The 14,500-nt window shown below is 46.6% G+C and overlaps 1 protein-coding gene across 2 annotated transcripts in view; it reads right to left on the bottom strand.

The window, feature by feature from the left end:
• The window catches only part of BEND7 (BEN domain containing 7), a 74,049-nt gene that overhangs the window by 55,960 nt on the left and 3,589 nt on the right, over positions 1-14,500 (bottom strand). For both annotated transcript variants that reach the window (XM_029615163.1, XM_029615164.1), the window contains exon 3: positions 84-377. In XM_029615163.1, coding sequence (XP_029471023.1) covers positions 84-377 — 294 coding nt within the window. The remainder of the gene's footprint in view (positions 1-83; positions 378-14,500) is intronic.

The raw sequence follows: 14,500 nt of genomic DNA, 5'->3' as shown, positions 1-14,500 counted from the left end.
CTTTACTGTTATCTTATGACCGCACATGGAAAAACAAGACGGATAGCTGTAGAAAGCAGAAGTTTGCGAGTAGCCTATCATACCATTGGATATTACTGCAGTTTTCACTTGGTTCTGGACCGTTTTAGAGCGGGTTCCGTACTGCCCTGAGTAATAGCTCGCCTGGGGAGATCCATCGTTCCAGGAAGCGCGCAGGCCGTCCCGGGGCCGCAGAGGGGAAGGTGGGCTCTGCCTGCCCCAGGCCACTTCCAGCTCCTGGGGTTCCTCCTTCAGCTTCTCTCCCTCTTTCCCGACTCGTTGATAGATCCTCCCGGTGCTGTCGTTCAGCAGCCGCCTCATCCCCGTGATCTGCTTTTTGATCTCCATGCCTTCATCACCTGCCGAAAGCGGACAAGAATTACTGAAAGTGTGGGGGAAGCAAGGCAACAAGAGTTCAGAGATATTTTTAAACACCGTGGGTGACCTGGAGAAAAAAAAAAAAAAAAGTGTTGTTACTGCAGCTAGGAAGGGAAGAGACAAAGGGCAATGACAACAAAGTAATGACAAACAGGGCTGGACCCAATGGTCATCACACTGAAGGGCATCCTCTGCAGAATGAGGCTTCAGCCTCTTCGAAACGGCATAGCACATGCCCTCAAAAGTCTGCCCGGCGCTGCTGACCCACACACTCTGCGGTTTGGGGGCCTCTCCTGACATTTTTCTTAAAACTTAAGAGTCCGAGTCTCTAGCGAAAGGAATAGAACCGTAGGGAGGGTGGTTATTTGCACAGTCGGGCCAGCATCAGCGAGGGAACAGCTTCAGGACGCAAGCGCAGGATTCCAGTTCTTGAGTGCGCTCTGCTGCCCACCGGGGAGTCCGCAGCACAGGATGTGGTGGGTTTGTTTTACAAAGTGAAAAACAACAAATTCTGACAACGCCACAGGCACCGACAGAGCAGGAGCACCCAAATCCCCGTCTTCACTGCACCCCGCTGCCATCGTAATAAAGATCAATCCTAATACCCTCCCTGCCCCAGTTACCCTAAAGCAAATCGTTTCATAAGCGGATCTAGAAAGAAATCGTTTCCAGAATTCCACCGGGGCTAAAACAAAATCAGTAAGATCCCGCTCTAAGGTTCTAACTTGTATTCACCTTGAAAGATTACCTGAAGCTCCTTACACCAAGAACTGGAGTAACTCATGGCACTTGTGTGCCGATCATCATCAGGAGCCAATGCCGTGCCTCACCGACACATGCAAGGTACATATTCTGCACAGACAAATGAAGGCTGGAAGGGAGATTCTTAAAAAAAAAAAAATACACATTCTTAAGAAATAAGAAATTTAGGGAAAAAAGGAACCCCTAGGAACAAAAAAAAAAAGGACATCACTGGAGTTAAGGAAGGGGGGTCGGTTCCTAATCTGCCCAGTACGGCTTCTGTAACGCATCCCAGAAAGCTCCACATCATTTTCCCCGGGTTGCGTTTCAAATAGTCAAATTTAAGCAACTTTTGTGCAAAATACAAAAAGGTCATATTTAAGGATCAGGCAAAATTACGTGAAAGTAAGTGCACTGGCCTACAAACAGGTTTGAAGGAGCGCGTCTTTTGCCCATGTTTCAGCTTCTGAAGGGAACGCACCGTACGGAAAAATCTTGTGCAGGAAGCCTGCAACCTCGACCCCTAACCCAGCAGCCATGTTTGATTCCTGGGAACACCGCGCAAGCTCACAGGTTCCTGGGATGGTGGGGAAGGCAAGACAGCAGCACCAGACAGACAGCCAGATATGTACTGACAGCCTGAGGAAAATGTGGGGGACGAACACAAACTCTTCAGGGCTCCCCACTGCAAGAGAACCGGTGGCTGCGGAAGAGCGGCAAATGGGTGGGAGGCAAATGGGCCTTCTAAATTTCAGAAGGCTTGGTTTGGAGAGGGAATAGATGCACTGACGCCATGCTGTCCACGTGCAGAGTCTGCATTCGTCCACTGTGGCTCAGCTTTGCTCGGATACCATCGTTTCACACCCCAGAGAGGCTTTGCATTGTCCCCGACACCCTCCTGATACTGCTGAAGGAAGACGCTGTACTCGGAGGTCTGCAGCGTTGCCTTGTGCGCTGCAGCGCTGAAAGCACATCACTTACATTTTCCTGACAGGCACACAATTATAAGAGCTTCTGACTCGCATGTCAATGACGAGCAGAGCCGTAAGACGGGCACGGATCTGCCCTGCATCTCACCTCGGCAATCTAATGTCTCTCTCCTGCAGCTAGACGAGCACTCAGTCCACTGCAATTACCTTTCAGATACAATGCAGTCACTCTCCGCAGGGCTACACAAGTGACCTGGCACAAACCCAGATGCCGGGGAGAGCTAGAATACATATGAACGTCCGGGATTGATGGAGAGGGAGAGCGAGAGAGAGAGACACACGTGTAAATACAACCTGAAGGCCCAGCAGCAGCACCAGGGGCTGCCATGCAGGAGGACCTGGGGTCCAGCTCTTTGCGCTGGCTGGGGATGCCGTGGAGGGAGTCTGAGCCACGGACAAACCACGGATGGCTGTCAGTCAGCAGGAGGAAATAAAAGGGGGCTAAGCTTAGCTTCTGTTTGGCTGCATTTTTGTGCCCTAAACTTTATTCATGATTTGATAAGAATTTTAGCGCTGAAAAAGGTGCCCTAAAATTAGCAAACCTCCATGAAAATCCCATTGAAATGAGGAGGTTGGCTAATGCTCCCAATTCAGGAGGAGTGTTGAGCACGTTAGGATGTGATGTTTTGTTTTGTTTTTTTAATGCTGGAAATTTAACTCCTGGGTCAGAGGTGGAATAAAGGTAACTCGCATTTTTGGGGCTAGTGTTAGTCTATGGCGCTGTGTTCCTGGACCCCAAACCAAAGAGCCACGTGTTCAGGATCCCTGCACCCAGGGAATAGGCTGAAAGAGAGCTGCAGACTAACACTAGCCCCAGAAACATTCCACCTCTGACCCAGAGTTACATGTCCAGCATTATTAAAAAACAAACAAACAAAAACTCTCCAGGACAACAGAGCCAGAGAGACTCTGCTCCAGGACCCCAAGTCAGGGATCCACACACTCACTCTCAGGATTTCACCAGCAGACTCTCTGTTTACTGCTCCAGCCATTCCCCTTCAGTAAACCTTCAGGAGCAGGAGAGCAGCACACACACTGCATGTGGGGAGAAAACGGAGAGCGGCTGCAAACAGACGCAGCTCAGCCTGCAGCTGCGATTCCAGGACTTGGGAGCTCCGCTGAGGTTAGAGGGAGGGAGCTGTGCCTTATCGGGAGGTGACAGGAATGTGAGAGCTGGAGTCAGGGAGGGAGGAAGGAGAAGAATGCTAAACTCACCTCTGGATGGGGGCGGAGGAGTGGAGAGAGGCAGCGTGGATTAGCAGGGAGGAGGTGGAACTAAGAGAGTGGATACGCATTATTCCTTCCTTCCCGTGCCCCTACCACCGCCCTCTAATCACTGGCGATCTCAGGGTGACCACAACTCAAAAGTTCCCAGATGTGCTCGCTAACCCACCTACGCTCCCACGCCATAGACAGGCCCCCCTGCATTTACCTATCCTGTAGAATGCCTCCTTCTGTCTTCCCTGCCGGACATTTTAAAATTTAATAATTTAATTCATAAATGCGCATTCTGCAAAGATTTCAGAGGTGGTGTCGCTCTCTCCCACTGGGAGCTGCCAGTAACAGTGCGCGGCAGCGTTTTGTATTAATTGTAATCTCTCGGGCAGGCCACAGTAACCCACATGTGATAAAACTACCTCTTCTAACACCGTTCTTATATCTTGAGCGCCCTAGAAAGGGCATAGCTTCTCAACCATTCGCAAGCAGAAGTAGGCTCTCTTCAAAACAACTTGAACCCGACTTTTCAGAATAAAGTGGGAGCCACTTTTCACTTCTGCTGAGAGATTGATGGAGAACTTATTATATTTAAGCCTTGCATATTCATCCGGCCGCAAGGAGCTCCCCTAGCCAAAGGATGTTCGCATGGAAGCCAACTTTTCAAAATGACTGGAGTGCTAAACTCAATGCAAATCAGCCCTCCCTGGACTCAGAGAGTTTGCTCAGTATCAGGAGGTACTCACGCTCCCAGGGAGCTGGCACCTATGGATCTCCGTTTTGTAGCCTCTTGGGAGAGGCAGCTAATATTTCTGAGAGAATAACAATAATCTCCATCTTGTTTTCATTTAACTTCCAAAAATTCACTTGCATCCAGTCTGCAATGGTTGACAGCAAGGTTTCTAATCTGAGCAGAAAAGCTACCAATATTTGTACATCATAAGCACTTATGTATATTTTCACCTCTAGGTGCTAATCATTTTCCCCAATGGGTGAAGAAGGTATACATCATACAAAACAGGCAACAGGAGTGACCCCTCTGAGACTCCAAATGACAGAAACATAGAAACATAGAAACATAGAAATGACGGCAGAAGAAGACCAAATGGCCCATCTAGTCTGCCCAGCAAGCTTCACACATATTTTCTCTCATACTTATCTGTTTCTCTTAGCTCTTGGTTCTATTTCCCTTCCATCCCCATCTTTAATGTAGAGAGCAGTGATGGAGCTGCATCCAAGTGAAATATCTAGCTTGATTAGTTTGGGGTAGTAGCCGCCGCAATAAGCAAGCTGCACCCATGCTTATTTGTTTTACCCAGACTATGTTATTAGCCCTTATTGGTTGTTTTTCTTCTCCCCTGCCGTTGAAGCAGGGAGCTATGCTGGATATGCGTGACGTATAAGTCTTCTCCCATGCCGTTGAAGCAGAGAGCCATGCTGGATGTGCATCGAAAGTGAAGTATCAGGCCCATTTGGTTTGGGGTAGTAACCGCCGTAACAAGCCAGCTACTCCCCGCTTTGTGAGTGCGAACCCTCTTTTCTTTTCCCCTGCCGTTGAATCAGAGAACTATGCTGTATATGCATTGAAAGTGAAGTATCAGGCTTATTTGATTTGGAGTAGTAACCGCCGTAACAAGCCAGCTATTCCCCTCTTTGTGAGTGTGAATCCTTTTTTCCACATTTCCTCTTGCTGTTGAAGCTTAGAGCGATGTTGGAGTCAAGCCTGTGTATGTTTATTTAATAAGGGTATTGACTCCAGGCAGTAGCCATCATTCTGGCGAGTCACCCACTCTTCATTGGCAGCCTCTTGACTTTATGGATCCACAGTGTTTATCCCACGCCCCTTTGAAGTCCTTCACAGTTCTGGTCTTCACCACATCCTCCGGAAGGGCATTCCAGGCATCCACCACCCTCTCCGTGAAGAAATACTTCCTGACATTGGTTCTGAATCTTCCTCCCTGGAGCTTCAAATCGTGACCCCTGGTTCTGCTGATTTTTTTCCTTAGGAAAAGGTTTGTCGTTGTCTTTTGATCATTAACACCTTTCAAGTATCTGAAAGTCTGTATCATATCACCTCTGCTCCTCCTTTCCTCCAGGGTGTACATATTTAGATTCTTCAATCTCTCCTCGTACGTCATCCGATGAAGATCCTCCACCTTCCTGGTCGCCCTTCTCTGTACCGCCTCCATCTTGTCTTTGTCTTTTTGAAGGTACGGTCTCCAGAACTGAACACAGTACTCCAGGTGAGGCCTCACCAAGGACCTGTACAAGGGAATAATCACTTCCCTTTTCTTACTCGATATTCCTCTCTCTATGCAGCCCAGCATTCTTCTGGCTTTAGCTATCGCCTTGTCGCATTGTTTCGCCGACTTCAGATCATTAGACACCATCACCCCAAGGTCCCTCTCCTGCTCCGTGCAGGAGAGGGAATTTACCTCCACCTTCTGCCATCAGAAAATGTTCCAGGCATCTCAGAACCATGATCCATCAACCACAGCAAAAACTGCTGGTGGCCGACTGTTGAAGGCCACCAAGAGAGCTAATAGTGCCAAACAGCCTGAGCCAGGAGCATCATGAATCGGGGAGAGTGATACTGTCTCTGGGCAAAAGCTTGATTGTACCAAGTCTAACCCACCTGAACAGACAATATCCAACAAGGCAATGATCTGTGCAGTCTGGGTAAACAAGCATCGGGGTAACTTGCTTGATGCGGCGGTTACAACTCTTAACCATTAAGCCTTATGCTCACCTTTGATGCAACTCCAACATTACTCTCTGCATCAATGGCAGGAAATTTGAATCAAACAGTTACCAACAAGGGCCCTGAAACTGGTGGATGGTGAAACAGATAAATATGGGAAAATAAGTGTGGGAGCTTGCTGGGCAGACTGGATGGGCCAATTGATCTTTTTTTGCCGTCATTTCTATGTTTCTATGTAACAGTTACTATAGATTCTATCAATTTAAAGATGATAGCATGATTGGACACAGACTGAAAGCTGGCACAGTACACTGGATCTAGAGATGGTATTTTAAGCAAGGACTTAATTAAAGCTGGTTTGAAGGCCTTCGGAAAATAACCCTGATCAAATGAACAAGTCAAAAATTCCAACAACTCAGCAGGGAGGCCTTTTAATAGCCAACCTGGGCAGAGGTCCAAAGAACATCCACTCTTCACTAGCTTATCCAGTCATCTATCAAAGGTCTCCCATCTCAACACGCTCAAATGAAGGAAAGCGAAGCCTCTGTGCAGGGCCGGTGCTTCCATCAGACAAACTAGGCTATCGCCTAGCACGGCAAAATCCTGCCGACATGAGTCCCAGAGTGGTGCTGTGCCAGAGCCAATACTGCCAAAGAATGAAGGGCTGTGCTGGAGCTCCTGCCACCGATAGGAGGGCGTTCTCTGCTGGAGAGGGGTGCATGACTAGATACTTTTGTATCGGCCCCGTCTCAGTGAATCTGATATCCCAAGTAGCCCTGTACCAGAGGCCTTCTCCAGTTCTGTATCACTGAACATAAGAACATGCCATGCTGGTTCAGACCAAGCGTCCATCAAGCCCAGCATCCTGTTTCCAACAGAGGCCAAACCAGGCCACAAGAACCTGGCAATTATCCAAACACTAAGAAGATCCCATGCTACTGAGTGGCTATTCCCTAAGTAAACTTGATTAATAGCCGTTAATTGACTTCTCCTCCAAGAACTTATCCAAACCTTTTTTGAACCCAGCTACATTAACTGCACTAACCACATACTCTGGCAACAAATTCCAGAGCTTTATTGTGCATTGAGTGAAAAATAATTTTCTCCGATTAGTCTTAAATGTGCTACTTGCTAACTTCATGGAATGCCCCCTAGTCCTTCTATTATTCGAAAGTGTAAATAACCGAGTCACATCTACTCGTTCAAGACCTCTCATGATCTTAAAGACCTCTATCATATCCCCCCTCAGCCTTCTCTTCTCCAAGCTGAACAGCCCTAACCTCTTCAGCCTATCAGTATTCAAGGTGAGGTCTCACCATGGAGTGATACAGAGGCATTATGACATTTTCCGTTTTATTCACCATTCCCTTCCTAATAATTCCTAACATTCTGTTTGCTTTTTTGACTGCTGCAGCACACTGAGCCGACGATTTTAAAGTATTAGCCACTGTGATACCTAGATCTTTTTCCTGGGTGGTAGCTCCTAATATGGAACCTAACATTTCTTATCTTATGTTCACAGTTTTATCTAAAAATGGTGGGGATTCAGCTGACGTCACCAATATCAGCTAAATCACTGGCCATGCGCTGGCTGCATCGGGAGTTAGCTTGTTTTTGGCGCACCTTTCCTCTTAGCGTCTTCTTTTTTTTTTTAATCTCCCGATGTATTTGCATTCCATGCGCTGGCTGCATCGGGAGTTAGCTTGCTTTTGGCGCACCTTTCCTCTTAGCGTCTTCTTTTTTTTTAAATCTCCCGATGTATTTGCATTCCATGCGCTGGCTGCATCGGGAGTTAGCTTGTTTTTAGCGCACCTTTCCTCTTAGCGTCTTCTTTTTTTTTTTTTAATCTCCCGATGTATTTGCATTCCATGCGCTGGCTGCACTGGGAGTTAGCTTGTTTTTGGCGCACCTTTCCTCTTAGCGTCTTCTTTTTTTTAAAAATCTCCCGATGTATTTGCATTCCATGCGCTGGCTGCATCGGGAGTTAGCTTGTTTTTAGCGCACCTTTCCTCTTAGCGTCTTCTTTTTTTTTTTAAATCTCCCGATGTATTTGCATTCCATGCGCTGGCTGCATCGGGAGTTAGCTTGTTTTTAGCGCACCTTTCCTCTTAGCGTCTTCTTTTTTTTTTACTCCCAATGTATTTGCATTCCATGCACTGGCTGCATCGGGAGTTAGCTTGTTTTTAGCGCACCTTTCCTCTTAGCGTCTTCTTTTTTTTTTAAAATCTCCCGATGTATTTGCATTCTATGCGCTGGCTGCATCGGGAGTTAGCTTGTTTTTAGCGCACCTTTCCTCTTAGCGTCTTCTTTTTTTTTAAAAATCTCCCGATGTATTTGCATTCCATGCGCTGGCTGCATCGGGAGTTAGCTTGTTTTTAGCGCACCTTTCCTCTTAGCGTCTTTTTTTTTTTTTAAATCTCCCGATGTATTTGCATTCCATGCGCTGGCTGCATCGGGACTTAGTTTGTTTTTGGCGCACTGTTTTACTCATGTTTTATTACATCAGGCTCGGGTGCAAGGTGGGTTAGATGGGAAGAGAAAGGGGGGAATCATAATGTAAAAACCTCCCCCAGCAGTTGTGAATAAAGGTTCAGGAATCTATTACCCCATGAAGGGCTGGTTCTGATTGGGCTGGAAGCTCCAAGAAGCTGACATAAGCCACAGGGCAAAAATGTACTTAAAAAAAAAAAAAAAAAAAAAAACATCAATATACCAGAATCCTTAGGGTCAGATTCAGACTGAAATTTTCAATCACAAAAAAACACCACAGATAGAGCCAACCTGATGACAGGATTTGAGCTTTCCAGCTCCAATACAGTCAAACATTCAATTTAAATCCGACCCTTAGCAAGATGATCCCAGGCCAGTGGTTACAAACCAAGGAACCAGGATTCAAATCCTCTCTCACCCGCTGGCATTCCCTGTGAACCTGGGCAAGTCTCTTTCTATCCCATTGCCTCTGGTACCCACTTAGACAGTGAGCTCTTTGGGAAGAGTCATCATAATTGAAAAAATGTTGTTAAACTGCCTTGAGTTAAAATGTGGAAAGGTGGCCTAGAAATACAAATAATATTAATTTTACTTTAAAGTTTCTCAGAGGGGGATGAAAGTGGAAGGAGGGATGACGAATGCAGTTTTAGGCATGTCAGAAAAAAATCCACACCCTCTGTGCAGTATTTCAGAAGTACCACTGACAGGCTATAATATGCACCCTCTATCAATTACAAACGTTACTCCTAAGTCATTACTGGTTTTGAAATTCATAATATGCACCCTCTATCAATTACAAACGTTACTCCTAAGTCATTACTAGTTTTGAAATTCTTTCAGCAACTTCCCAGCAATTATTCTGGGCGTCACAGATTATCTCCTACTCTCAGGATTAGGACTGGTTTAATGCCGGCTGCGATGTCGTAAATGGCATCTCGCACACTGCGTGAAGACATCGGATGCCGTGCCATGCGAGATCATCTGAACCTGGCTGCTCCCAGGGGCTTGAGATTAAGAACTGCAGAAGTAATAACTTAAGCACTCGAGGGAGGTACAGGCATTACTACTCACTTGAGTACAGCCCTCCGGGATTACACAGGAAGATAGGATATGGGGGGGCAGAGGTACATTGCATTGATCTTAACACATTTTCTGGCAATAAACTCAATGTAATTTTGCTATGGCAATGTCAGCAGCAATGCTGCAGAGGTGAAGGGACATTTTGATAAGACGGCACATTAATTCCTTATTCCACCCAAGGCAGGGAGCAAAACCAAACAGCCCGTTTCCTGGAAACTGAATGTCTGTTACCCAGATGTCAAAGATGTAATGCCTCAATTACACACACTGCTGCCAGTGAAGCATCCCGGTGACTAAGCCATGTGAACGGGGTGAGCAGAACTGCACCGTCAGCAGCTGGCTCCCTGACTGAGAAAAAAGCCTTCTGTGGCGAGTCCTAGTAAACACTTCTGCCTGGAATTACAGCTTTTACTAATGCTAGTAAAGGACAGAGGAGCAATTTAACAGCTCTGCCCTACTGAACACCCTGCAGTAAGAAATGCAACGTCTCAGTAATGTTTGTCAGTTTCGGCCCCCGGAAAACGTTAACATTCTGTGTTTTTTTTCCCCTAGTTTTGAAAAAGCAGCATGCCAGGACTTCCGGGAGGTCACTCACGAAGCAGCACGGAATCCGAACCCGGGGCTGGCTAATTTACAGAAACGTTTGTAAATCTTTATAGGAGTCCTGGTGCGGAATCAGACCTGGCTGAACTCGAGACAATGAAGAGAAACTGAAGCCAAAACACAGCACCGAGGAGGAGGAAGTTTCCAAATGAGTGCCAAGCATTAGCACTGTTTATGAAGACCCTGGAGAAATTACCCAGGTCTTCATTTCCCATGGCCACATGCAGGCCTTTTGCTTGGAAATCTGGAGAAGCCCTAAATCGGTGCCATGACTGTTCCCAAGGAGCTGGACCTTTCGCCGTCAGAGGAGACAAAACCCGGCATAGGATGGCCCGCGCTGGGACTCGGCCGCTCACTGCTCCTCCCTCATGCAATACCGCAGATACCACTTGATCCCTGGCTTTACACTCACTTCCTCACTGCTTTTAAATCCATGGAGAAACTGCAGCTTTGAAATGTTCCTTTGTGTCTCCTCCTTGCAAGGCCTCATCACTCCCCCTCGGGTCCTTCCTGCACAGCTTGTACATTTTATCTCCAATGTTAAGTTCCAACACCTGGGATCAGGCCCTGGGATGCACATCCAGTGCTATTCGAGCATTCACCACCAGGTGCCGCTAGCAATCCTGTACTCTTACACTCCGTCTCCCTCCCTCCCTCGTAGGGGCACCCTCCCTCCTAGCCAACTTACAAGGAGAAAGCGTCCAGGTCAGATACAAAGCCCAGCTCTCCTGCTTGGGCTAGCAGTACAGTCCCTTTAAAATCATTTTTTGGGACAGCAGCGTATTTCACCCAACACAATAGTTAGGGGGACACAAATATACATTTAATTAAAGCAAAGCAATATAACAATAAAAAAGTGTGTGTGTGTGTCTGTGTGTGTCTGTCACCGCCTTAGCTCTAAGACCATGTAACCCACACACCTGAGGCTGGGCATGCACACAGAGGGGACTGCAGAGTCTTTTTTTTTTTATTCTCGGGTACAGTTTAGCTGATTGAGTGCACTTTGGTTCCTGGAGTGTCTCTTTTACTGCCATGGTCTATGCATGCATGAGGAGCATCCAGCGCACACACAAGGGATGCAAGGCCCTGGCAGTCTCCCAGATAGCAGGATATGAAGGCAGCAGCCCACACGAGGTACAGAATGGACAGCACCGCTCTGAGGGTCTGAACGCGGTTCTGGGGCCCAGAGCAGCCGACATGGTCCCACAGTTGGTTCTAGCAGGTGAGGTGACAGAAGAGGGCAGGGGTAGGAGAATGGGGTACATTTGCACAGCAGTGGTCCTTGCAAGACCCAGAGACCAGATACACAGATAGGAGAGGGAGAGATTTGGGGACTGAGGGAAGACGTGGGATGGCTAATGTTAGTCCATCAGTTTTGTCGGGTACTCTCTGCTACCAGCTATAAATAATTTACCTAAAAATTCAAGATACATTTTGGGTTCCAACTCTGCTGTGACTCAGTGCAAGGTAACATGAACAATCTCTGCCTAATCTGTGATTAACATTATGGAAGATACTGCTACATTAACAAAAAGGAACAAATCTTCAGCTAATACAAAAAAACTAAACTAACAGTGGGGTCCGTGTATGTTACTGGCAAGGGGTTCATCTCTCATATCTTAGAAGGGACAGAGAGGCCTCCACAGCCTTGGGCTTGGACCCTACCTTGGTGCTACAGTTTAGGATACAAACTTCCTTCCAATCATAATCTCCGAGGTGGCACCCATATCTTAACAGCTGGTGTGCAGCTGACCTGCTCAGTCGAGTACATCAATAATCAGGTTTCTGACCCAGGCGCAAAAGATTATTTAATTCATCAAAACCAACCTCTCCTTATTGAAAACACCCATCTCCCAACACTCACGCACCACTACCATCCAGTTCAGAAAACCCTGCTCCAAAGATGTCTTCATTCTATCCCTCACCGACACCCTCAACGATCTCGACTTATCCAACCCTGAATCTGCCCTCTCCAAGTGGAACAACATCACCAATGACATTGCCAACAAAATCTGTCAACCTAACAACCCCTCTCGCAGCTCTAGAAAACCATGGTACACCCCCGAACTAAAAAAACTTAAACACGACCTAAGAAACACCGAAAAGAAATGGGGCACTAATCCAGCCCCCACACTTCAGGCCTCATACAAAACAGCCCTTGCCCTATACAGAATCTCTATCCTTAACACCAAGCGCGACTTCTACGCTGTCAGAATTCACAACTTTCAATACAACGCCAAAGCCCTCTTCTCCTATGTTTCCGACCTCACCAAGACTGCTCCCCCTCCCATCCCTGATAACGACACCAAATCCATGTGTGATGACCTTGCCCACTTTTTTCAGGACAAAATGTCTAAGCTTATTTCCAGCTTTCCTCCCTCCACCTCCCTCCCAAACACCCCTGCTAAAATCCATCAAGCAACCTTAGACTCCTTTGAGCCCACCTCGTCCACTGAAATAGAAACCCTCCTTAAGAAAATTAAACCTGCATCACATCCCACTGATACCACCCCCCCTAAATACCTCCTGACAATCCCCAACCTGATATCCAAGCCATTAGCCAATATCATCAATTGTTCCATCTCTTCTGGTTACGTCCCCTCCTCTTTAAAACAAGCCATTGTCAAACCTATCCTTAAGAAACCTAATCTCAACCCCTCCGAACCGTCCAACTATCGACCTATTTCAATTCTCCCCTTCCTAACCAAACTATTGGAAAAAATTATCAACATCCAACTCTCTGATCACCTTGAAAAATACAATATATTACACCCCTCTCAATTTGGCTTCCGCAAATTGCACAGTACCGAAACTCTCCTAATCTCCCTCACTGACACCTTCCTTAAAGGTATGGATAATGGCCACTCCTACATCCTTGTCATGCTAGACATCTCCTCCGCCTCTGACACCATCAGCCACAAGATTCTCCTAAACCGCCTATCTGAAATTGGCATTGCTGGCACCGCCCTTCTCTGGCTTAAATCCTACCTCGATAATAAGAACATAAGAACATAAGAAATTGCCATGCTGGGTCAGACCAAGGGTCCATCAAGCCCAGCATCCTGTTTCCAACAGAGGCCAAACGAGGCCACAAGAACCTGGCTCTACACAGTCAAAAATTGGTAACAGCGAATCTGAACCCATCAACCAAACTCGTGGTGTACCTCAAGGCTCCTCCCTATCCTCCACCCTTTTTAATATATACATGCTACCCCTCTGCCATCTCCTATCGGATCTAGGACTCACTCATTTCATTTATGCAGACAACGTCCAAATCCTTATCCCCACTACTGAATCCATCTCTAAATCCCTTAAAACCTGGGAAACCTGTCTAGCTTCAATCACCCACCTCCTCTCTAATCTTAACCTCTCCCTCAACGCCTCCAAAACTGAACTCATTATCATATCATGCAATCCCAACACCTTGACCTCCACTGACAACAACTCCCCACCCCCCTCAATTCCTATCTCCCAACACGTATGAGACCTTGGCATAATTCTAGATAACCAACTGAACCTCAAAAAGTTCATAAATTCTACCATAAAAGAAGGCTACCACAAATTTCATGTCCTCAAAAAACTTAAAGCCCTCCTTTACTTTAATGACTTCCGCACTGTCCTCCAGGCCATAATATTCTCCAAATTAGACTACTGCAACTCCATCCTGCAAGGTCTCCCCTCAGCCACCATCAAACCACTCCAAATGCTACAAAATGCCGCTGCCAGAGTTCTCACTAACACTCGCAGGAAGGACCACATCACCCCCGTTCTTAGAGACCTCCACTGGTTCCCTATCTCATTCAGAATCCGCTATAAGAATCTCACCATCATACATAAGACACTACATAACCATGACGTTTGCTGGCTTGACGACTCCCTTCACTTCCACTAGACCTACCAGATCCACATACAATGGCTCACTACACATCCCCCTCACTAAACCCCCCCCCCCCCCCCCCGCCTCACCGCCACAAAAGAAAGCGCACTATCTATAGCAGAACCCTCGAAGTGGAATGACATGCCTCCGGACCTGCGGCTGGAACCCTGTTCCCACAAATTAAAAAAAAAACCAACTAAAAACCTGGCTCTTCAAACAAGCTTACAATAACCCACCCCCCTCAGCTCTCTGCCTTTCCAACCACAAAGCTGTATATATTGACTCTGTAAATTCCTAGTTTATAATGTATATATTGACTCTGTAAATTCCTAGTTTATAATTTCATAATGGTATAATGTTATATATCTATTTTCTCCTTATCTAGTTCTACCTTGTTAATTTGCCTTA

The sequence above is a fragment of the Rhinatrema bivittatum genome, chromosome 9, assembly GCF_901001135.1.
Source record: "Rhinatrema bivittatum chromosome 9, aRhiBiv1.1, whole genome shotgun sequence".
NCBI classification, from domain to species: domain Eukaryota; kingdom Metazoa; phylum Chordata; class Amphibia; order Gymnophiona; family Rhinatrematidae; genus Rhinatrema; species Rhinatrema bivittatum.
Note: the sequence above shows the minus strand (reverse complement) of the source record. Positions and strands in the feature narration are given on the sequence as shown.